Source organism: Strongylocentrotus purpuratus, unplaced genomic scaffold (assembly GCF_000002235.5).
Source record: "Strongylocentrotus purpuratus isolate Spur 01 unplaced genomic scaffold, Spur_5.0 spur5_scaffold_13, whole genome shotgun sequence".
Lineage (NCBI taxonomy): Eukaryota > Metazoa > Echinodermata > Echinoidea > Camarodonta > Strongylocentrotidae > Strongylocentrotus > Strongylocentrotus purpuratus.
Window position 1 is genome coordinate 29,190,301 of NW_022145598.1, and position 26,077 is coordinate 29,216,377.

The 26,077-nt window shown below is 35.9% G+C and overlaps 1 protein-coding gene across 1 annotated transcript; it reads right to left on the minus strand.

The window, feature by feature from the left end:
- On the minus strand, window positions 1-25,848 carry LOC115923266 (cell wall protein DAN4-like). The gene is made up of 8 exons (XM_030983681.1): window positions 25,713-25,848; window positions 24,036-24,137; window positions 23,486-23,593; window positions 22,926-23,027; window positions 22,401-22,502; window positions 21,123-21,215; window positions 19,867-20,091; window positions 1-11 (listed from the first exon to the last, which is right to left on the minus strand). Exons 1-8 carry the CDS (start codon window positions 25,846-25,848, stop codon window positions 1-3), a joined length of 879 nt encoding a protein of 292 aa, XP_030839541.1.
- Window positions 25,849-26,077: the final 229 nt, after the last annotated feature.

Below are 26,077 nucleotides of genomic sequence, written 5' to 3' on the forward strand. Positions count from 1 at the left end.
TTAGCTAATACCTGCAAGATGAGATTAATATAAGTAAAATAAGCATAGAGTGTGGCATTAAGAAAGAGCAAATTTGTTTTTCACATTGCAAAAGTAATGATAATTTGTATTTTGTATTTTCACCTCCTAAAATAAGTTTTTTTTTAAATTTACCCCACCTAACTTCGGGGTATAATGAAATACATTGTTTGAACGGAACAGAAACAAAAAAATACAATTTTACAATCTCATAGAAATGAAAGAAGAAAAAAAAGAGAACAAATAAAAATGTCGTAACAGTAACATTGTACATGTATATTGATCTTCTAAAGCATTACCTTTTAACACATGCCATTTAGTAAAGAATTTGCTCGTTGTATTTTTTTTTTTTTCAAAGCCACTTGCTTTTCTAGAGAAAAATTAAAGTTAATTTAATGTTTGAAACAGCTAAACGATGGTATTTATGTTTCCTGTATCTGTTATCAAATATCTTTTTTTTCTCATTAGGATTAAACAAACAAATTCGGGCCATTTCTTTTATATTGAAATGATACAGAGTAAAAATTAAAACTGATATAGGTAGTAGTACTATCTCTATGCCAGTCTTGAGACTGACCATATCGGCCTTATATATGAACACTCCCCACAAATATGCTCCATTATTTCGGGGAACTTTTCACAACAAATTACATAGTTCTGAGTCAACCAATTTCATTTTACGTTATCTATAATTAGTTAAAAGACAGTTTGTGTTAATTTTGAACTGGAAATTCTTGTTTTAACTTCAATAGTTGATATAAAAGATGTATATATATATTTATTTTTGAGAAGCATGAGGTATAAAAAAAATCCTTTTAATTCGAATACGGTAAAATTTCTAGGGTGTCATGTTTTCTAGCTGTAACTCTGAATCATTTGTAATAAGTGTAAAAGCCTTGGATACACAATTCTTCCCATCAAAACCTTGTCTAAGTTTCTGTTTATAGGCTACATGTATGGCATGAACAATACTCCTCCAACGCATTACACAATTCGGGGGAACTCCTATTTCAACTATCAAATGGAACTATTGACCCGCAGTTATTTTATTAAGCACTAACAAAGTTCATACCTTTAACATGCACGCTTTTATAAACACAGGGTTTGGATGAAACAAAAACATTACGATTATTTCAAATTATTTGATTAGTAATTTCTACATCGTCTGGATTAATAAAACTGAAATAAGCTTTCAACATTCCTTTAAAAAACGGCGATATGCTCTTCCACGTGTAAACTTGTTTTGGATGTACATTAAAATAAAAAAACTAGGTAACCAGGTTCAATGAACTTATCAAAGATATTCTTCCACACATTTCTAGTTGTGTTATTAATATCTATCCACTTCAACTTTTGAGGTGCAAAAATTGTTTTAAGGTCGACCATCTTGAAACCCCTTTCTTCTAAATCCACTATGATAGTGTTTGTTTATCATAACTTTACCTCCACTCCATAGAAAGTCGAATATGATTGTGCTTTACATTGAATGACATATTCTGAGACATCTAAAGCTGAAGCTAAATATATGAACTTTGCTATTAAAGGCAAAAGTTTTTATTAAAAGTATTTTTAACTGAAAGTGTTACATTTTTGCATTTCCACATATTCAAAATCGTCTTTTATATTTGTCTGATTCTGTTTTTTAAGTTTAATTTTTGAGCTTAATCTTTATTATAAGGAAAACAGTCTAATAATGCATTCACTGCAGGGCGGCTGAGTGACTTCGAAAGTGGGGGGGGGGGGGGGGGGGAGGCACCAAGAAAAAAGGGAACCTACAAAAGGAAATCTCAGAGCGAAAATATACAATTTTTTAGACATTGGTATATACCCCTACACTGTGATTACAATTATCAGGGATGATTTCAATATTTGTTTCACTTTAAACACCATACAAGATATTACTTAAGCATCATGCTTTGCAGTGGACTTTGATTGTCTACAACATTGTTTGCTAGCGAGCGAGGAAAAATTTTAAGATGTCTGAGGTCGCAGTACGAAAAAATTACATCTTATAAAGAGGGAAAAGCCCAATCCTAATGGGATTATGTGCACATTCTCATAACGGAGGACTGAAAAGACCTTTGATAAGTAACATAAATATATCATCTATAGATGCGTGCGAGCGTAGCGAGCTTCGGGGAAAATTGCTCTTAAATTGCTCTTTAATGATGAGAGGAAAAGGGGACACTTATCAGGAAAGAAAAGGAGCATGTGCCAAAGAACAAAAAGTGATTATCAGAGGTGAAAATAGGGCACTTCTTACACCCTCAAAAAGAGGCACTAACCAGGGATGGGCATTTTTCGAAGAAAAAGGGGCCCCCATCAGATGTTGGTAGGGGCATTTATAAGATATTGTAATATATTGTTAAAAGGAAAATTATCAGAGGTGAAAAGATGCACTCATCGCATCTGAAAAGAGGCAATGACTAGACATGAAAAGGGGCACTTATGTGAAAAAAGGGGCACTTGTAATAAAGGCAAATGTGCATTAGTTAGAAAATTGGCACCGAACAGATTTTAAAGGGGCATTTATCGGAGGTGAAGGGGGCACCTATCTGAAGTGAAAAGAAGTAATTTCTCGTACCTGAAAAGGGTCATTTACCAGAGAAGGGGCACTGATGAGAAGGGGAAGGGCCCTTTTTCAATGGGAAACTTATTATTAGGAAAAGGGCCACTTAGTTAGAAAGGGAAAAGGGCACATGTGAAAATATAAGGTGCGCTTATCCGAGTTAAAATGGGGGTAGTTATTTAAAGGAAAAGGGGCACTTGTCAAAGGAACAGAGGCACGTACCTATCAGATTTAAATAGGACATCTATCCGAGGTGAAGGGGGCACTTCTCGTACCTAACTAGGGGCACTTACTAGAGATTAAAAAGGGCACTTATGATAATGTAAAATGGGTCCTTGAAAAAGTGGGGGGCACTCTGCCCCCCCCCCCCCCCTGCCCCCTGGGAGGGCCGCCACTGCTTAACTGGCTGTGTTGGACACTTAATACCAAGTGGATTCTCGTTACTAAACCTTTTTGGACCTAGCCACAAAGCTTGGGTCTTATTTACATTCAGTTTCAAACCTGACATCTTATCAAAATTATGCAATTACAAAGGGAACTTTTTAGCAAATTCTATACCGTCAAAGACACAATGTTGTATCGTCTGCACATTGAATAATCTTTACCTTGGCATTATTTACAGATATATCGTTTATACTATCGTTATCTCGAATATACCAGGATAATGTTTCGACTGCTAAAATTAATTAAAAGGGAACTTAGCGGATCCCCCTACCGAACCCCTCTCCGAATCGGAAAATATGCAGATGGTTTTCCATTCTTTATCATACTACTATTTGTGTTTGCGTAAAGAGTTCTGCCATTAAAATTTGATCCAAACAGGAAACGTCTCAATGTTCCGCTAGAAAATTCCACTCTAGTGAATTAAATGCCTTTTCAAAATCCAGAATAAGCAAAATACCCGATATATTTTTGAGTTTGGTATAATCCATAATATCTTAAATTTTTCTCACAGACTCCCCCGTATACCTTCCTTTCACGAAAACCCGTTTATATTCTAGACCTGAACAACAGATTTTCTATAATATTCCAACATGTTAAATACCATTAACATGAGAAACCATCGTTACCTGGGCTCTTGCCGTTGGCCATTTTTCTAACGGCATTTAAACATTCACCAATTGAAAGATTGTTTTTACACTTTACAATAGGGCCTTCACGGAAAACAGTATTTAACTACTGATGGAGCCACCCCACTTAAAAAAAGACTAATAAATAAAATAAATAAATAGAACAATGTCGCCTTCTTCTTGACAGGGGATAAATGTATTATATAATATACATGTAGAATCATGTTGAGTATTCTTATCAATTGTTGACCTGTACACATTTTTATAATATGCAATCTGGATTAGTTATGGATTAACAAGCTCAGTGCAATCATCTGTTATCAACTTTTTACACTGCTCCTTCCGCGAGTTTCGCTTTTCAAGGCATTAAGGCAAAAAAATACTTGTACTCTTTTCACCCTTTTCGGCCTATCTAATTCCTGAACGTACAATTATATCAATCCATCTAATATTCTTCCATGTTACTTTTCAAAAGCATTTCTTACAACATGAATCTCATTAAGTGTAGCGTCTGGCGGATCCTAAGCAAGATTTTTCTTTAATTTATGTAATAAGCTCGTTAACTCAGATACTCTATCTCGTCATAGTTAATTTCCTTGTTTGGTACTTTATAATAATAATATAATAGCTCACATTTATAATGCGCCTAATACTACGTTTCTAGGCGCGGAACATATTATTACCCCGGTCATCGGATCCAGGCTTACCCGCACACCTGGAGCATTCCAGCCAGTCGCCATTTTACAAGCGCCACTTTATCCTTTCCCATTTAACTTTAAAAAAGTGGATGGAAGTGGGATGGCCCTTATGAAGGTCCCTGTGCTTACCCTGCCCACGAACATCACATGAACATTGCTTCCTACATCATGCCTCTCTGTTTAAGTCATTTATGAAATGTTTAATTTAAGAAAACAAATCTTTTCTTTTTCTGGTCTGTTTTACACATTAATTACCTTTTATTATTTCAAAATGTATCATATTTTGTTTTTCTCTTTTCCTCAAGCGAGGTTTTCATTTCTTTAATTTCAATACATATTTACATTAATTACTATATAATTGAATGGAAAAAAATTGGCTAAAAATTAAAGTATGTTCCACAATTCTTACAGCTTAGTATGATTTTCTTTGCCAAAACATTCATAAAAACACAATTTTAGCAACGACTTGAATTAAAAAAACATAGTATGCGGGTAAATAACAGAACTATTCACAATATTTTTATCGTAACATTTATAATTGCATATTGCGCACAATTTAAAATAATATTCAGGAGAGTATATTTCTTGTTTCTATATTTCCTTACCTACAACTAATATCTGTTGGCTGACTTGAAGTTCTACTTTGAATAAGTAGAATGTCAAATGATAAGTTATTTTCCAACACATAATCACATCTTTGCAATCCAACAAAAGTGAAACCTTGAATCAACTTTTTCACAAGTGCATAAATTATCATTCACCATTTGCGATTTAAACAATTCTTTTGAGGCAATAATCTTGTGAATCATCATGAAGTTAAATTGTTTAACTTTAGTATTACACTGTGAAAAATTTGGGCAATATTATTTCAACACTTTGCCGAACGTTGTGCCAATAGTCAACCCAACCATCTATTGGGCAATATTTTGCCCAGTGGTATTAGTAAACGTAAGTACCCTACTTCAAACGTGCATAATTGTTTCGTATTTTTACCAAAATTTGGGCAAATATATGACCCTTCAACTTCCCGACTACGGTAGCCCACTTGTTGGGAAAATCTTGAACAGCTGTTGGGCAAAATACGAAAATATTGCCCAATAGATGGTTGGGTTGACTATTGGCACAACTTTGGGCAAAGTGTTGAAAAATATTGCCCAAATTTTTCACAGTGTACGAATTTGCTTTGAATTAAATGAAAATCCCTTTTTTTAAACAAAGTCATTATCTAAATCTAGAAATGAATCATGTACAATATGCTTATATTGAAACGGGCATTAGGTAAAACGGCAATGAAACCAAATCAGGCTCATGGTGACCATTTCACTTTGATTGAAACAAAAACATAAAATACTTACCATTTTACAGATCAATCTTCAAGGGCTTCCAAATGTAATCCAACAGCACGATGATAACCTGATGTCTTTCTCGGATAAAAAACAAACAAATTTGGCAAAGAAGAAAACAGATGTTTGAATACAGAAAGGCGGGAAATATTAACCGTAAGATTCAAACTGTAGGCTAAAGCTACCGATCAACGGAGATCAATTTAAATCGCAGGAGACATATGACTTGATACCTTCCGTCGACCAATTGTAAATGGTAAATGATACGTTTGTCCTTCTCTGCAGGCGGTGAGCTGATACGAGAACGGGATTGATATAAACAGATAGATTAAAAAGGAAATACCGTCAATTGGTCGATCAAAATTATGATGATGATTGGTGGATTGATATCAATGGGATAGATGATGAGATACCTCTGCAAGGGATGGAGCTAATGTGATGATTGTTTGGTTTTAGTTTTTGCTTGTAATCTATGGGATAGCTATTAACGCCGATGATTGTTCTTTTTTTTGTTTTTTTAGCTTTTGCTTTTATTTGAGAAAACGCTGGATATCTCCGAAACATTATACCTTTGGATCGAAGTAGTGGATAGCTCCTTGAGTTAGCTTTTAGCCCCGATAATATTTGTTTGTCTATTTGTTTTAGCTTTTGTTTAAGAAAACGCACGTTTTTATCTTAAAAACATCAATATTTTGGATCGAATTTAGGGGATAGCTCTATTAGATAGGTATTAGCGCCGACAAACTTGTTCTGAGGGTTGGGATGTAAATAATTTCGCTGGTTGAAATACATGTTACGCTTATAACTTGCTAAAAGTGAATAGAAAATTATGAGTCAGCGTCATGGAAAACCTTTCAGCGCCAATGATTTTTAGAGGGGCGGAGTTGTATTTTTTGTTTGGGGGAAAACACGTGTTACCTTAAAAACATGTTGAGTGGATCGAAGCTATGGGATAGCATTAAGGGAAAGCATCTACCATGTTTGTTGTTGAAGTTACCTTAGAAACAAGCTCGTTAAATTGTAAAAATTAATTGTTGAAATGCACATTACGATAGAAAGAAGCTAATTAAATTGATAGGTTTGATACAAGAAAAAAAAACCCGATTGTTATGAACAATCAGTCGATTGGATATCGAGCCTCCTCATAATCAATAACGCAGCAATGTCACACTTTAATAATAATGGATGACATCGTGTTTATCCCGAATGTTAGTACTTTCAAAGGATCGTTTATTCGAATTTTTAGAATAAAATAGGGTTCATTACTCAGGACAAGGAAAAAGAACTCTATTTCATCTCCCGACTTATCATTATAAACCTTTGAAATGACGAGCATCCGGAGAAACGAACCTCGGAGTTATGAACTGTCGGAATAAAGAATCTTTCTGATTATTAAACCTTCGGAATTATGCATCTTTAAGACAATGAATTTTCGGAATTATAAGCCTTCAACAAAAAACTAAATAAACTCGGTTTAGTAGGTTAATTAATACCGAGAAGGTTACATTCAGGCTAACCAAGTTAATGAGTTATTTTAAACATCATGTTGGTCATCATATTATCCCGACTAAAACTTTCTTCAAAAGAAACAAACAAATAATTATATTGCTTACAAAGAGAGAAATGCAAATGAAATTTCTAATTTTACACCTGAATGTTGAATTTTGAGACATTTAGGAATTATCAAAATGTTGAATACCTATCGGCACAATGGTTTTTAGAGAAGTGGGGTTGTATTTTTTTATTTTTTTTGTGGGGGGGGGGGGGGGCACACGTTACCTTAAAAATATGTTGAGTGGAGCTAATGTATGGGATAGCATGACAGGATGTGTATTTATAGCATCAACCATTTGTGTTGTTGAGATCGATAGAAACAAGCTGATTAAATTGCTAGGCATGATACAAGAAAAAAAGGGAACCCAACCGTTATGCACAATCAGACAATTTGATATCGAGCCTCATCACATTACCTGCCCAACACATACTAATAACGCGTCACACTTTAATAATAATAATAATAATAGATTTATATAGCGCAGCTTTTATACAAAATAGATTCAGCTGCGCTGGTTAAGAGCTCCTTTTTACTAAATTCTACAAAATAAGATCACTCAGTTGAACAAATAAGTTTTTAAATTGGATTTAAAAACATTGAGAGATGGAGTGCTTCTTATTTCTATTGGCAAGCTATTCCATAATTTGGGGGCGGCAATAGCAAAAGCACGGTCCCAAGAGTTACGCTTTAACGCTCTCGCTTTGGTAGAATAATGGATGGCACCGTTTTCTCCCGAAGGTTGGTACTTTCAAAGGTTCGTTTATTCGAACTCTGAGAATGAAATAGGGTTCACTACTCTAAACCAGGTTTGCAATTGTGAAAATGAAAATTCTCTCTTCGTTTCGGGAGTAAAAACCCTATTTCATCTTTCGACTTATCATTATAAGCCTTTGAAATGACGAGCGTTAGGATAAACAAACATCAGAATTATGAACTGTTGGAACAAAGAATCTGTCTGATTAATAAACCTTTGGAATTATGAACCTTCGGAATTATGTTCTTCGAGATAATGAACTTTTGGAATTATAAACCTTCGACAAAAAAGAAAGAAATAAACTCGGTGTAGAAGATTAATTGTTAATTAATTAACCAAATCAATGAGTAATTTTAAACCTCATGTTGGTCATCATATTGTCCCGACCGAAACTTTCTTCTCTCTCTCTCTCTCTCTCTCTCTCTCACACACACACACACACGCACGCACGCACACACACACGCACACACACACGCATACACACACACACACACACGTACGCAAGCATTTTCCACGCACGCATTTATGTATACACGCCGCACACACCCACAATACACTTGCACAACACACTCACCAACTCATACACAAAGATCGTTTAAACACTTTTTCATTTTAAGGTTTACCTTGTTTTGCTTGTTTTGCTTTTGTTTTTTTGAGTCCGCCATCCTTGTGAAGCTTTGCTTATGATTGCGGTCTCCTGCACTTTTCCAACAGAATAGTTCGGATAATACTTTAAATTTCTGATTATATGTTATGGAAATATTAAGTTTCGTTATTATATGTACATATATTATGTAAAAAAAAAAAAAATTACAAGAAGAAAATATTGTTTGTTTATGTTGTATTATACCTTACATTTATACGTTCTTTGTTATTCAGTTATATTTTATATGGAAAAAATGCAGAAATAAAATCAAATAAAATCAAATAAAATCAAATAACTTCACACAGGCGCCTCCCCCCCCCCCCGAGAACGGTGGTCCGGTACTTTACCAGTAGCACTTGCAAAAATATCTCGAGTGTATAAACTGTGTTGTTATCAGTGGCGTCGATCGCTCGACGTTTCATTAACTTATTAGAGAAAGAAGACGATTCGTTGTACTGTTTTCGACTCTTAATCCTTGTCTGAATACAGTTTCCCCCTCCCGCGCGAAACGCGGAAGCTTTGGCGTTTCATTTGATTATTACTCTTAATCCTTGTTTGGATTCAGAAGCCTCGCTGTTTCATTAAATTAATACTCTTGACACTTGTCTGAGTTCATTTTTCGCCGATCCCGTGCAAAGCGCGGAAGCTTCCACGTTTCATTAAATTATTAGAGAAAGAAGACGATTTGTTGTATCGTGTCCTTGTCTGAATTCAGTTTCCAGCAATCTGGTTTCCATTGTCAACACAAAAACCTTACAATCATCACTGTACACATAGATTGGCATATTGCAAGCTTTGCATGGCACGCACACACATGAGCTAACTAGCCATCCGGGTAAGTTCAAAGTCCGACCAGATCCATGTACTATCAGCTGGTTACCACGCACCGCGCCGGTATCGAGTGTCGCGAGTATTATTGTACTAACAAGCGTCATTTGTGGTTGTCGGCTTTGTGACAATTTCGTAAAAGAAGCATAATGATATACAGGGGCGGCGATTTCTTTTCATGACCGGGGGGGGGACGAAATGCGAGGAACGAGGGAAGAGTGACGTAATGAGCAAAAACGTTTTTTGGGGGGAGAAAAAAAAATCCGCATCATCACCGCTCTTACATGTTACATGCAGGCCCCCGCGGAACGTTTTTCAAGATGGGAGTGGGGGGGGGGGCTAAAGTATTTGCGATCAGATAGAGCAAAGCAAGTGGGGCGTAAATTGGCGTGGGGTCCAGGGGCGGAGCCCTATGAAGCTCAGAGTTTTTAGGCATTTAATAATGGTCAGATGAGCATATTTTGATACCTTATTTGTGACACTTGCATGCAGGTCACTAATCGGAGTGGGGTCCAGGGAGCGAAGCCCCCAGAAGCTCAGCGGTTGTAGGCATTAAATTACGATCAGATGAGCATCTAGGGGCCGCCTTAGGGCCCTTGGTGCGGTCTAAGGGCGGAGCCCTTCGGAAGCTCAGGGTTTTAGGCTTTTGAATATGGTCAGATGAGCATCCAGTGGCCCGCCGAGGGCCCTGGTGGGGTCCAGGGGGCGGAGCCCCCGGAAGCTCAGGTGTTTTAGGCATTTAATTGTGGTCAGCTGAGCAACCAGGGGCCCGCCTTAGGGCCCTTGGCGGGGTATAGGGGCAGCAACATTTGTAAATTAGTCACTGGTATCGAATTAGAAAATGAGTTTTATCGGGAGGGGGGGGGGGGGACGCCCCAAGCCCGAGTGAGTGAGCATAATTAATGAGAAGGGTGAAGGTGACGAAAGTGATTACCCCCTCATAGGTTTTGAAGTTTTGTTGTCTTACAGAATTATATTCCTTAGCAAAACTATAGTATGAAAACAAACAATGTACTGTTTTCACACTTCACTTTTCTACAATATTTACTTGTACATTTTGAATGATATTATGCGAGGGAGCAAAGCTCCCGAGCCAGAAGATTTTTGCATTGTTTTTGTCTAAACGCTGCACTCTTGGGCCCTCCAAAGCCTAATAGTGTGTTACAGTCTTTAGTCAGTATTTGCTGTACATTATTTTTTTGCACTTTTTCAAATTTTCTGGGGGGGGGGGGGGGGGACGATCCCCCCCTACAAAAATCGAGGGGAGGACGTGTCCCCCCGTCCCCCCGGGATCGCCGCCCCTGATGATATACATCAAATATATCATACAAAAAAATTTGCAGTGGGTGCAACCCCTCTTCCCATGCAGGGCCATGCACATACATATATAAACATACATATTAATGTCCAGATATCTCCTCGGAGATCGAGGAAAATACACAAGAATATCAGAAATAATAATGTTCCGTACACGCAGAAATTGTTTTAAAAATGTTCGCTTTTAGGGCTATATGTCAAGTAATGATTTTATTTAACTTTCAAAGATATTATCATTATGCATCAAAATATGCGCAACCTATCCCCATAAATGCGCCAAGGTGCAAGGAGAGGGGACACGAATAATTACGTCACAAAGAAATATGAAGGAGTTTCCAATGAAAAGGAGTTTGATGTGATTTCTGTTATAAAAAATATATAAATAAAATTAATGATTGTTTGTGTACAAGTCAATATGTATTATGCTGCGGGACATCGCCACTAGGAGGCGATGTCCAGTGAGTCTAATCGTAGGTATAAGCCATTTGGTGGGGTACAAGCCGTTGAAGCTTTAAGTATGCACGGGGTTTATTTATTACGTTCGTTTATTACGTTTTTTTTTCTTTTAAAATATTATATATAGCCGTTTGAGCCTTGGGCTAAAGTATCATAAGTTACACATTATCTGAATCCGTTAATTATGAGGTCAAGTTATATCGTCTGGAGTTACTGTTTTATTTTCGGTGTTGGTTTTTTTTTTTTTTTTTTGTCACAGTAAGAAGACTGTATTAATACTTTGTGTAAAAGGCTGCCACGCCATGATTTAGAATAAGTGATGGGAGGGGTTCGAACATGCCAGCATATATTATGCTTATGTGTATGAATGTGGTTGATAGTGTTGAAGGGTGGGGTGATGGTATGTGTGGTATGTTTTCCGGTTCCGATGTCTGCCTGTACTTGTTTAATTTGCAATCTAACTTGAAAGCGTTTGTTTTTCCTAGAGTTGGAAATGCATCAAGCTTCCCATCTACTGTGAAACTGTCACCACTATGTACATTTCTAAAGGTTCTTTGTTACAGATATAGATTCATAGTTCTTGATGTCGGTTAATTTAAAATTACTCTCAATTAATGTCAGAGGACTGAGAGATAGAGTTAAAAGAAAGAAGATTTTTCAGTGGTGCAAAATGTCGGCAAATATGATATTCTTGCAGGAAACCTTTAGCACAGAAGACATTGAATACAGTTGGAAGGGTGATTGGGAAGGCTCAATGTTTTTTAGCCACGGGAGTAACCACAGTAGGGGGGTTATTGTAATGTTTAAACCAGGTATTACTTTTGTGGTGGAAAAAACCTTAATTGACGAAGGGGGAAGATACGTCATCATTAAAGGCAAATGTTAAGGCGAAAAGCTAATATTAGGAAGCGTGTACTTTCCCACAAGGAATAAAGAAAACGCCCAATGTGATTTTCTGTCTGATCTAAATAAAATAATTTGTTCTGTATTTAGTCAAGAATATTCCTTGATAATTGGAGGAGACTTCAATGTTATTATGAATCATAATTTGGATTACATGGGTGCAAGTAATATTTCGAAAAGCAAATATAGGGACTCATTATTAGACTTTCTTGATAAGCTTGATTTAATTGATGTGTGGCGTAAGCGTCATCCTAATAAGAAAGAATTCACTTTCAGACAGAAGCAGCCATTAGTTCAGAGTAGATTGGATTATATCTTCATTTCTTCGAAAGTAGACAAGTTGATAAGAAAGTCTGAAATTTTGCCTTCTATTACACCTGACCATGCTGGAGTTAGAATAGAATTTAACAATTTAGTCGATAGTTTTGTTTATGGGAAATCCTATTGGAAGTTTAATAGTAGTCTATGTAATGAAAAAGATTTTGTAGATGGGGTAAAAAAGAAGATTTCTGAAATAGAGGAAACTTGGCGGAATCAAATAACGAGCAAAATTAAATTTTGGGATTTTATGAAAATGAAATTAAGAGAATATATAATGAAATTCTCCCGTAAAAGAGCAAAACTCAGAAGAGTCCACATTGCAAAATTGGAAAAAGAAATTAAAGACCTGGAATATCGATTGACGATCAATATTGATTGTCATAAAAGTATTCAGGATGAAATTGACATGAAAAAAATGGAATTAGAGAAGCTTTTCGACTATTCACGTCAAGGGTTAAAAGTCCGTTCAAGGACAGAATGGTCTGAAGAAGGAGAAATTTTTTTTTGAACAATTACTAAAGTCAAATAAAAGGAAAAGTGTGATTAAGGAGATATATATTGAAAATAAGGAAACTGTGAGGGATGGCAAAGGGATTTTGAAGATTATCAGGGAGTTTTACGAGAATTTATATGCATGTAAAAATGGTGAAATTACAGAGGATATTGAAAATATTTTCTTAAATGAATTACCCAAATTAAGTAAAGAAAATAAAGAGTATTGTGAAGGCAAGATAACACTGGCAGAATGCTATCAGGCAGTAAAGGAAATGAAATGGAACAAATCACCAGGCAATGACGGCTTCTCGACAGAGTTTTATTTCACGTTCTGGCCAATTTTAGGGAAAACAATAGTGGAGGCTTTTAATGAAAGTTTTGAAACAAAAATGTTATCAAACTCACAGAGACAGGGGGTAATTACACTAATTGAGAAAGAAGGCAAAGACCCTTTGTACATGAAAAACTATAGGCCAATTACTCTCTTAAATGTAGATTATAAAATATTGTCGAAAGTATTAGCTACAAGGGTAAAGGAGGTATTGGAGGATATTATTCATTACGATCAGGTGGGCTATGTTAAAGATCGGAATATTGGGGAAGCGGTTCGGTTAATTGATGATACATTCTTTCAGTCCTTGTATCAGCCTGTAGGCTTTTTAATTGCCGTAGATTTTGAAAAGGCTTTCGATTGCATTTCCCATAAACTTTTATTTAAAGCTTTGGAACAGTTTGGGTTTGGTAAAGTTTTGTGTTCTTGGGTTAAAACCCTCTACACTAATGTTAGCAGTTGCGTGATGAACGGGGGACACTCAACAGGATATTTTGGAATTAATAGAGGGGTAAGACAAGGTGACCCCCTATCTCCATATTTATTTGTAATAGTCATCGAATTACTAGCTCGTTATATTAGGAAAGATGAGAGCATTAAAGGGGTAGGATTCGGGAATAAAGAAATAAAGCAAGTTTTGTATGCCGATGATATTACATTGTTTTTAAAAGATATGGATTCAATTAATAAAGTGAAGAAAGTTTTAAAAAACTTTGAAAAATTAAGTGGGTTGAAGATAAATATGGATAAGACAAATTTTATGTGGTTAGGAGAGGAAAGTGATAGGCCGGGTTTACCTTTTTTTGGACATAGGGTACAACATATAAAGATCCTAGGGGTATATTTCGCACGTCATTCCAAAATAAAAGATGATTTGAACTATAAGGAAATTTTGAGCAAAATCAAAAGACTAATCGGTTGGTGGAAGCAACGAGATTTAACGATGTTTGGCAAAATTAAATTGTTGAAGATATATGTATTTTCAAAACTAAATTATGTTTCGTCTCTTATGACAGTCCCACAAAACATTTTTGAAGAAATCGAAAAGATTTCTTTTAATTTTATTTGGGGAGGGAGAGACAGAATAAAACGGAAAATATTATATCAAGATTACTGCGCTGGGGGACTCAGAGTAACGAATTTTAAGATATTTATCAAGACTCAGAGAATAATGTGGATCAAACGGTTGCTCTATGGAGAAAAGTATTCAGGTTGGAAAGTAACCTTTGACCACTTTTTCAGATCACTGGGGGGTCGAATTATATTTCTTTGTAATTATGATATAAATAAAATGGACTTGAAGGGTATACCATCTTTTTATAAAGACATGTTGAAGGCATGGCAAGAATTAGATAAATGCAGACACTTTGGAGAAAATAAGAATAATCCGATTATATTTAGCAATAAGTGTATTTGTCTCAGCAATAAAACATTTTTTGATGTCGAACTATTTCAGAAAGGTATACTTCAAGCATCAGATATAATTGTCAGAGGTCATTTAAAACCGATCTTACATTTTTTAAATTTGGGTTTTGAAACTAAAAGCTTGCTTAGAATTCAAAAGATCTTTTCAGCAATTAGAAACGATTGGATACAAAGTGATTTTATGGAAGTGGACACTGAAAATTTTGAAATAGAATTGATGATATTTGGACGTTTACAGAAACTATGTGATATAAAATCCAGGCGGTTATATGATTACTTCATTGAAGACCTTCAAAAAGAGTATACATTACATGTTACAGATGGCAACTGTCAATTTGATCTTGGAATGACGGAGTTGAAAGAAACATTCACAAGGATGAAATGTGCAATGCTTTGTAATAAACATAGAGAGTTTCAATACAAACAATTACAAGGGGCTGTATATACGAAAAGAGAGCTCTTTAAATTTGGTTTTGAGTCAGACCATTTTTGTTCCTTTTGTAGACTAGAAGTAGAGACATACCAACATTTATTTTTAGATTGTCTTAAAGTTAAAAGATTATGGCAGGAGGTAATTCAAAAGTTACATTTAATCGAAATTGACATTGATGATTGGAAACCCATTTTTATGGGAATATCCGGCAATACTGCGAGAATATTTGTAATAAATTGTATCATATTTTTAGTAAAGTATATCATTTTTATTTCTAGAAAAGAAGGAACTTTGCCATCTGTACAGAAAACAGTACATATGCTTAAAAATTACAGAGACGAGGAATACAAAATAGCCTTCAAAAAGGGGAAACTGGGGATGCACTTACAGAAATGGGAACAAATCGATGCATTTTTACTTTAATGGATGTGGGTATTATTATTATTATTAGTATTATTAATTCTCTCTCGTGTACAGGTGGACAAACCGGAACAGGTTGCATGCAGTGTGTGTGTCGGCGTGAAGGGGGTATGATGAGATGGGTGGGCTAGGGGGGGGGGGGGGTTAAGAGTTTGTGTGGTGTGAGTTGAGGGAACAGGTTGCATGCAGTGTGTGTTTGTGTTTGTATGTATGTTTATGTGTGTTAAAGGTGGTGTGGGTGGGCTAGAGGGGAGGGGGGGTGTGAGAGTGTTGTGATAGGATGGTAATATGTAATTTTAAACCTTCCTCTACTGTTATTTTGATTATTCACTGTTACATGCAAGACTTTTTTTTTCCCTTTTTTTTTCTCTATGTTCATTGATTGATGTAACCTATGAAATGTCTTGTATCAAAGATCTTGTTTTATATTGCTTATCTTGATAATTTCTTGTTATGTGAATTTCTTGTTATGTGAAATTGTGAGGAAGGAAATAAAATATCATTTAAAACCAAAAAAAAATCTACACTTTAAACCTTCCTCTACTGTTATTTTGATTATACACTGTTACATGCAAGAATTTTTTTTTTTTTTCTATGTTCATTGATTGATGTAACTCATGAAGTGTCTTGTATCAAAGATCTTGTTTTATATTGCTTATTTTGATAATTTCTTGTTATGTGAATTTCTTGTTATATGAAATTATGAGGAAGGATATAAAATATCATTTAAAACAAAAAAATAAGCTTCTTTCTCTGTTCTTTCCGTTCATAGTAGAAAATAAATCACCCTTTCCCGATGCTGAGTTGTATACAACGTGATACAAGAAGTTCTCTAATTTCAATTTTACATCCTCACATTCTCACAGTTTATGTGTACAGCACGTCTATTCAAATTCTCTCAATCATTTATCCCGCTTATTATCATTTTAAAAATAAATCATTTAAAAAGTCTCTCCCTTTATCATCTTCTTACAATCTGTTTACAATCTTGATTTCTTCCATTCAATCCATTTACCTTTATAAATTTCTATGTCTTAAAAATGTTTCTTTATTATCTTCTCACATTCTCTCACTCTTTCGTATTCCTCTCTTTTAAATCATCTCACTCCCTTTCATCACAAATTCTCTCTCTTCGTCACCTTCTTATATTCTTGCAATCTTTATCTGAGTCTTCCTGTCAAATTAAATCACTCTCTCATACATCTCTTTCATGACAAGCTTTTCTCACTTTAAATCAATATCTTTCTCATATTCTCTCACTCTTTATCTCTTCCTTTCGAGTTCTCTCACTAAATTATATATCTCTTTCATTACAACTTCTCTCAATTTCTCCTCTCCACTCTTTTCTATGTGCTGCGTATTTCTCTTCTTCTTACTCAAACAAAAACAATTGACAGGATGGTAATTGAAACTGATTATTGCACGTCAAACAAACATTTAATCACTAATGCTACTATTTCAATGACTTTAGAAAATGAATAATCCTGTAATATGGCAACACCTGTTGTATCAAGTTTGCATATTTACATCGGCTTTACTTACAATAAATATAATTATTAACTTGTAAATTAATATTTATAGTCATAGCAATAGTTATGATAATAATAATGATAATAATTATAATAATAATGTTAATGATATTAATAATAATAATAATAATAATAATAGAAATACTGATAATATCAATATTACTATCAAAATGTAGGCGCCTATCATTTTGATTCTTGTTTTTTAAATATCGTTAAATTTGCTCTTTTAAAAACTTCAGGTAGTTTTACAATAATATTACAGACCCATTCACGAACGGGAATTATGCCCTTTTACCCTTATCATCGACAATATTTTAACAATGCATTATTATATAATAAAGTTGGTATTAATCTTGCCTATAGTATAATAAAAACCCATAAATAATCTTCTCATTTCGCTTTTAAAACTTGTGTTCTTTCAGGTCATGATCGGTCATGTTCGCGTTTGATATTTGGATACTGACGGTTTTACTCTTTCACCCAAATCTTGCAAAAGTGGATGTTGACATGGCATTGCAAAAACAATGTTGCTCAGTGAAGCGTGTATAGATTATTGTAATCAATGTATCATTGGAAAGCATATTAATTCTACTCTATGGAAGCAAGGAATCTTATTATACACCTCATAGATATTCACAAGATTTATTTGTTTTCGAGTTTCATTTTTTCTGGGACACAGTGTTTAGTTAATATTTTATAAGCCGAGCATCTTATTTTAAATTAACTCATATTTCACACTACAATCGTTTTCATTATATCTTAAGTTTGGGAAATGAAATATTGACTTTTGTCTTTAAAAAAATATTTTGGCTTGTCTTGAATTACTTTATGATGTCATGTATTGATTGTAGTTTTCAATGAAGGAACGCATTTATTAATTTTATTCGATTTTTTTTTAAAGATAATTATTGTGAAATATAAATAAGATAAACTTTAAAGTTAAAACAAGTAAATAATGTCATAAGTTGCCGTGTATTCTGACACATTGACGTTACATTTTTGTTTTCGTTATTCACTAGTTCTATTCGTATCTGAAGTATAAGCTCATTACACGAGACCACAGACTGTATATTCATATGTATGCATAATTATGTATATGTGTTTGTACACTGTTGGTCATAATCGTGGAATATTTTTTTTTCCTCCAAATTATTGAATGATTTTGACAATGATTTATACCTAATAGATCTAGATATTAGTATACATTCTCAGATTTTATTTAATGACAATCGGGGAGTGTTTGTTTTGCGTGACTGCTGTAGCATGTGTGTGCTTCTATGCTAATTAACTAGTAACGGGGATTAATGCCTCATAAAAGGGCACTAATATAGCACATCGACACGGTTTTGATCCTGGGGGCTCACACTAACGAGACCATTGCTTAGCCAATAAATCATGACTGTACGCAGTGGTCGCTAGGGTACGTCGACGCCCCCACAAATACAAAAAACAAGGAAAATGCAATACATTTTCAATGATTCATTGCATTTTGCCCCGACCCCCAACATAAGAATATCTTCTATGTCGGCATGCCTTGAATCATAATGCATGGCCCTACAGAGAATTTTTTCCTGTTGGGGACTGGGGGAAAATGCAATGAATTATTGAAAATTGATTGCATTTTCTTAGTTTTTTTTTTGTTTTTGTGGGGGCGTCGACGTACATTAGCGCCCGATGCGTACAGTCATGATTCATTGGCTAAGCAATGGCCTCGTTACTGTGAGCCCCCAGGATCAAAACCGTGTCGATGTGCTATATTAGTGCCCTTTTACGAGGCATTAATCCCCATTACTTTCAGTTATGACTTAAGGACGTAGGTCCCCTAGTTGAGTAGCATAGTAGCACACACATGCTTTAGCAGTCATGCAAAACAAACACTCCCCAATTGTCATTCAATACAATCTGAGAATATATACTATTATCTAGATCTATTAGGAATAAATCATTGTCAAAATCATTCAATAAATTGGGGTAAAAATAATTATTCCACCATTATGACCAACAGTGTATGTGTACGTGTATTTACATGTAGATGTATAAGTACGTATATGTATACAGGTTTGAATATTTGTATCATAGACCATATAAATACTCTACTACACAAACCGCACTTTTATGTTGTAATCAATTGTTGTTGACGTTTTATCATTTCTAACTATTATTATACAATGAAGTTTGAACAAAGTCTCTTGGTAATAAAAATGAGATTCTATAAAACTCAAAAGTAGAAACCACCACTACTTCTAATCATCAATATCATTATTTCTAAATTTATTGAATGTAAATGTGTAAAGAGCTCCGTCTTTTAAACATCATAAATTAACACCTCTTTAACAATCTTTTTCAGAGCTCTTCGTGTGAAAATGAGTGCATGGAACGACAAAAACCACAAACTTAAACATTCATACAGCTCCGATACACTTATACAAACAATGACAAAAGAACGCAAATCTTCTTTTTTTGGGGGGGGGGGGAATATCCACTTGCCCCCATTTATGGGTTCAGATGCAATCAGTGGTTTAACCAGTTTGTATGAAAAATTGAAAGAAACAAATCTAATTTTCATATCCCCACTTTTTTTCGCACATGTATCTATATTGATGCGAGCAATCCTTATCATGCCAACTATACTGATACTTCGGCTCTTGCTCATCATAATTAAAGCGAATTCGAAAACAGTTTACATTCTCTCCAAACGATCTAGTCTTAAAATTTCTATATGTAAGACTTGATCCGTCTAGCCAACTTGCCTCACTGGGACTTAAGCCGGTCAGCCCGATCCAGTAGTTTCTAATCTTCCAGTCACCGAGGTACTTAACACTCTGCGCGATGAAGTCCTCTTCCTCTTGCGACTCGATGAAGACCAGATGGGATCCGTATTCGGAACAAGCTGAAACCGCAGAAGAATGATTCATCCAGCAAGTGCTGAAATTGTAGAACGACTCGCCGTAGCTACCTTCCACCGGAGGAGATGAGCATGCTGAAAAGATGAAAATAAAATATGTAAATTACTCAATTTTAAGAAAGTAGACAAAGTGGTTATTTGGGTAGAATCTGAAATATTCAGAGAAAAATAAATAATGATGATGATGACGAAATTAATAATAATATTGATAATGAAATAATAATACTAAAAGTAGATTTATGAACAAAACTACAGTTATGATAATCAATACCTACAGAGACTTTGCTCCCCATCGCAAATAACAATGTTATTTCATACAGTTATTTTTGTTTTTATGAATGAAAGAGGGGGAGGAGGAGAGGAGGGAGAGAGCAAGCGAGAGAGAGAGAGAGAGAGAGAGAGGGACGGACAGAGAGAGAGAGAGAGACGGACAGAGAGAGAGAGAGACGGACAGAGAGAGAGAGAGAGAGAGAGAGAGAGAGAAGAGGAGAGTGGTAGTGGCAAGACCCATTATAATGATGATCAAATGCATGACGCCACTGTATTGTTTCTATTACTCAGAGTCAGATAAAGACTGAAAGAGTGACAATAATACTCTATTCCGAGGCGCACTAATTATTACACTGGCTTTAACCTAGCTGCCATTATGGTGCTCCAGTATTTCAAGGAATTAATTCCTATATATACCAATACCGATTTACCTCACATGGGTCGAGTGTGGGAAATGAAGATTAGCTGCCATTACGGCTCTCTAGTATTTCAAGGAATTAATTCCGATAGGTTCCCATTTATCTCATCTGGGTCGAGTATGGCAAATGGAGATTATATGCCTTGCCAAAGGACATTAATGCCTTGTCGGGAATCGAACCACGACCTTTGGGTTTCAAGTCAAGTGCTTAAATCACTCGACTGAGAAACTACAAAGATGAAGAGAGGGCGAAAGAGGGATGGAGGGGTGGTCGGTGCATAAGGAGGGGAGAAAGAAATGGAGAGAGAGAGAGAGAGGGGGGGGGGGAGAGAAAGAGAGGGAAGGAGGTAGTGGCTTGACACATAATAATGATTTTTTTTTTAAAGCATGACATCAATTCATTGTTTCTCTTACTTACTGGAGGCGGGGGTTTCTTGTGATGTCGTTGTGTCTGGTATCGTGGTCCTAGGGCTCGTCATGGGCTTGCTCGTGGTGTCTGTAGTCGATACTTCTGAAGAAGGTTGTTACAAATGAAACCATACTTACAAAGCAACGGGATTATGAATGACAATCTAAACGTGATTATATAAGGCCAAAACGAAGACAATTGTGCTCCCTGACAACATATAAATTGTATTAGTTTATTTATTTTATAAGGTATTATTTGTGTTTGTAGATTTAGTGGTGTGTTCCTATGGCGTGTTTGTTGTCATTAAACTCGTGGGCAAACGAATGAGACGGGTACCTCCTCCTTTTAGAGAAGCCCGTTACAGGATAGAGATAAAGACTGAGGGGGAGGGAGAAAGCATAGTCTATGGAGAAAGAGAGGGGAAAGCACTTTCTTAGTCAGGGTACGGGGATAGGATCAAGAGGGGGGGGGGTAGAAATCAGAAATGCTTTTCCTGTGGGAATCCCAATTCTATCAAAAAGTTCGAAAAGAGGACCGCGAGTTACTTTCTTTTTAATCATTATCATCATCATCATCATCATCGTCGTCTTCTTCTTCTTCTTCTTCTTCTTCTTCTTCTTCTTCTTCTTCTTCTTCTTCTTCTTCTTCTTCTTCTTCTTCTTCTTCAGTTGCAGTACCGGCCACCGTCTTGTATTGTCGTACTACTAAAATTACCGGCACAATTTGTATCATCACGTACTTAGTCAAAAATTATTCTTTCACATGATTGGTAATAAGAGCTTCCATTACATTTTTTTTTAGAGGGGGGGTTTCCAAAACTGGTTATACCTTACATTGCAAATTTTAGGAAATTCACAATGTTATTTCTTATATATTTTTTTGTTTGTTTATGAATGAAAGAGGAGAGGAAAGGAGGGGTGGGGAGGAGAGGAGGGAGGGAGGGAGGGAGATAGAGAGAGAGGGGGAGATAAAGAGAGAGAGAGAGGGAGAGGGAGAGAGAGAGAGAGAGAGAGAGAGTGGAGAGTAGTAGTTGCTAGACCTACCACTGAATTTATTGCATTGTTTCTCTTACTCAGAGTCAGATAAAGATTAAAAGAGAGATGAAGAGAGAGAAAAGGGGAGGGGTGGAGGTGAGGTGGCCAGTAAAGGGGACGGGATAGAGAGAGGGAGAGAGAGAGAGAGAGAAGGAGAGAGAGAGAGAGAGAGAGAGAGAGAAGGGGGTAGTGGCTAGACAAAATATAATGATGATCAAAAGCATGACATCATTTCATTGTTTCTCTTACTTACTGGAGGTGGTGGTGTCTTGCGATGTCGTTGTGTCTGACATCGTGGTCGTAGAACTCGTCGTGGCCTTGGTCGTCGCGTCCGTAGTCGATAATTCTGCTGACTCTGAAATGTTTGAGGGTTGTAAGAAATTAAACCACACTTTCAAAGCAATGAGATTAGGAATGACAACCTAAACACGATTATAGAAGGCCAAAACAAAGAAAATTCTGCTACATGACAACATATAAATTGTATCAGTTTACTTATTTCATGTGGTATTATTTGTGTTTGTAGATTTAGTGATGCTTTGTCAAAGCCCATGAATTTTTCAAAAATAAATTATCTAAATGTGTTTGTTGTCATTAAACTCGTGGGCGAACGAATGAGACGGGAACCTTAAGGTCTTAACGGCGCCCGTGACAGGAAAGGGATAAAGGCTGAGAGAGAGAGAAAGACAGAGAGAGAGAGAGAGAGAGAGAGAGAGAGGGGGAGAGAGAGAGAGAGAGAGAGAGAGAGGGAGTGGATTTTTTTATTTTTATTTTTTACTTGAGGTGGTGGTTTCTTGCGATGTCGTTGCCTCTGATCGTTCTGGCATCGTGGCCGTAGGGCTCATCGCGGACTTGGTTTTCGCTTCCGTTGTCACCGACTCTGAACGGAATAAAAAATAAAAAATAAAATTAATTAAAAAATTAATTGAGTGGGACAAAAAAGGAGCCGGAGTCAGGTATTGATAGGGGATCAGACAGACAGATACAAAGAACATGCAAAGAGGGAAAAAGACGAAGAAGAACAACAACAACTAAAACCTGGTCGTTAAATTTATAGACAAAATGTAAATTTAAAAATTTGACGGGCACTAGCTGCCTCCTTATAAAGTGGTTGAGCGACGCTCATGAAAGAATGACCAAACAAATAAAAAAGACTAGAACAAAAAAGAATTAGACGGTCACTTCCCCCCTTAAAAAAATGTTTTAGCAACGCCCAGAAAGGAGTGAAAAATAGAGTCAGATATAGACCGAGAGAGTGGGAGAGAGAGAGAGAGAGAGAGAGAAAGGGCATATAGTGACTAGACTTAGTATGAAAATATATGCATGACGGAGACATACTAGAGGTAGTGGTGTTTTGGGAAGTCGTTGTGTCTGAGCGTTCCGACATCGTAGTCGTAGGGCTCGTCGTAGGATTGGTCGTCGCTTCCGTCGTTGACTGTATGATCACTGAAAATACCAAATAACAACAACAAATAAACATAACTGAGATAAATGACGATGCATAACATTATTTTCATTGAAATATCTCCCCGCCGGCTGTCTCCACGCGCTCTTAGTCAGGGTACGGGGATAAGATCAAGAGCGGGGGGGGGGGGGGGGGGTGAGCTGATACAAATCGGAGAAATATTTTCCCCGTGGGACTCCCAATTCTATGAAATAGCTCCGAAAGAGGGCAGTGATGTACTTTCTTTTTAATCATCATCATCATCTTCTTCTTCTTCTTCAGTTGCAGTACCGGCTACCGTCATGTATTGTCGTACTGGTGCAGTGCAGAATGTATGTACAATTTCTGATAAAAGATACAGCAAACTCTTTGCTCTTTGCTCATTCATTGGCCACTCATTAATTGCTCATTAATTGGCCCGATACTATATTATATTACACCTACTTTCATCGCAGTGTCTCCCTTGAAACCCACTTGAGCAGGTACAGTTGTAGCCTACCATAGTCTCTTCACACCAGCCGTTGTTACAGAGGTTTTCGTCACAATCTGCGAAAATAAGTAATAACCGGGATAAAACTCATTATTATATATTAAAGGCTTCCAATGGGGTACAATAAATCAGTGTATATAATATCTTTAGCGTAGTACCCAGATGACAGATCAATATATGACAGAAACTAATAATAATATTGTATGGCTTAGTTTTCGTGTGATACAAGAATAAATTGCTCTCGCTATTACAATATATCGACGAATCCAATATTTTAAACTCGTCAGCCGTTCCATCGTTATCAAACGAAATACCAAGCAATAAAATTGTAAACCATCAATAATTAATACTCAAATCACCCAGTAGCCTGAAATTAATTGTCAATGAATTTCCTATTAATGGAGTACCAGTCAAGTCTTCTCGCTATTTTGAACAGCTTTCTGATTAAACGATTGATGTTACTTTTCGACTGGAACGATTCAGTTTCACAATCTAAATAGGTTTTACAAATTAGGATGGCATTGTCACTGGGTCGAAAAGAGTTTTAGTTCCCTGAAATATCTTCGACATTCGATTGAGTTAAAACAGAACAAAAATATAAGATATTCTTCTTGTCATGATGGGACAATAATTTTGTCACATACATTTTTATTATCATTATCACAATTACTGTTATTGTTGTTCTTGATATCATTAATGTTAGCATAATAATCATTATCATTATTATATTATTTTATCATCATTGTTACTAATATTAATATTATAATCATACGTATTCATATTATCATCATCTTCATTACTATTATCATATTTTTTTCATCGTTATTATTACTATTACATATTATCATAATTGTTATTGTTAGTAGTAGTAGTCATCGTAGTGTAAGTATTAATATACGTAGCAGTAGTAGTAGTAGTAGTAGTAGTAGTAGTAGTAGTAGAAGTAGTAGTAGAAGTAGTAGTAGAAGTAGTAGTAATAGTAGTTGTAGTAATAATAGTAGTAGGAGTAGTAGCAGTAGTATAAGTAGTAGAAGTAGTCAGTAGTAGTAGAAGTAGTAGTAGTAGTAGTAGTAGTAGTAGTAGTAGTAGTATTGTTAGTAGTAGTAGTAGTAGTAGTAGTAGTAGTAGTAGAAGTAGTAGTAGTAGTAGTAGTAGTAGTAGTAGTAGTAGGAGTAGTAGTAGTAGTAGTAGTAGTATTGTTAGTAGTAGTAGTAGTAGTAGTAGTAGTAGTAGTAGTAGTAGTAGTAGTAGTAGTAATAGTAGTAGTAGTAGTAGTAGTAGTAGTAGTAGTAGTAGTAGTAGTAATAGTAGTAGTAGTAGTAGTAGTAGTAGTAGTAGTAGTAGTAGTAGTAGTAGTAGTAGTAGTAGTAGTAGTAGTAGTAGTAGTAGTAGTAGTAGTAGTAGTATTAGTATTAGTAGTAGAAGTAGTAGTAGTGGGGTAGAGGTAATAACAAAAGTTGTAGTAGTAGTAGTAGTAGTAGTAGTAGTAGTAGTAGTAGAAGAATTTAGGAGTTGATAACAAACTTTAATGATATCACTGAAGTCCGTGTTATCTGCATGTAAATTTATTGATTAAACAAAGAAACGATTTTGACATATGAGAATAAACATGAATACAAAATGAAACCTACACGGGATTCTGCATATTCTATGCCCGCCCGGGATCCCTTCTTTACTCTTCCTTTGGTGGCACCCGCCGATGACAGAAGGGAAAGGGATGAGTTTGGGGATGCTCTGCACCATGCTGCCATCGCGGAGTCGCACCATCTTACACTTTTGGAACATGGGCAAAGTGTAATTTAGGCCGTACCAGTCTGAACAAGATGTCCTATCCGATAACACAGGCAAGGCTGTGAAGAATATATTAGAACATTAATTGCTATTTGTTTTCTCCCTCCTCCTACGCCTCTTCTCCTCCTGCCTCACCTCCTTCTTCATGACCTCCTCTACCTCCCTCTTCCTCTTGCTCCTCCTCCTCCTCCTCCACCACATCCTC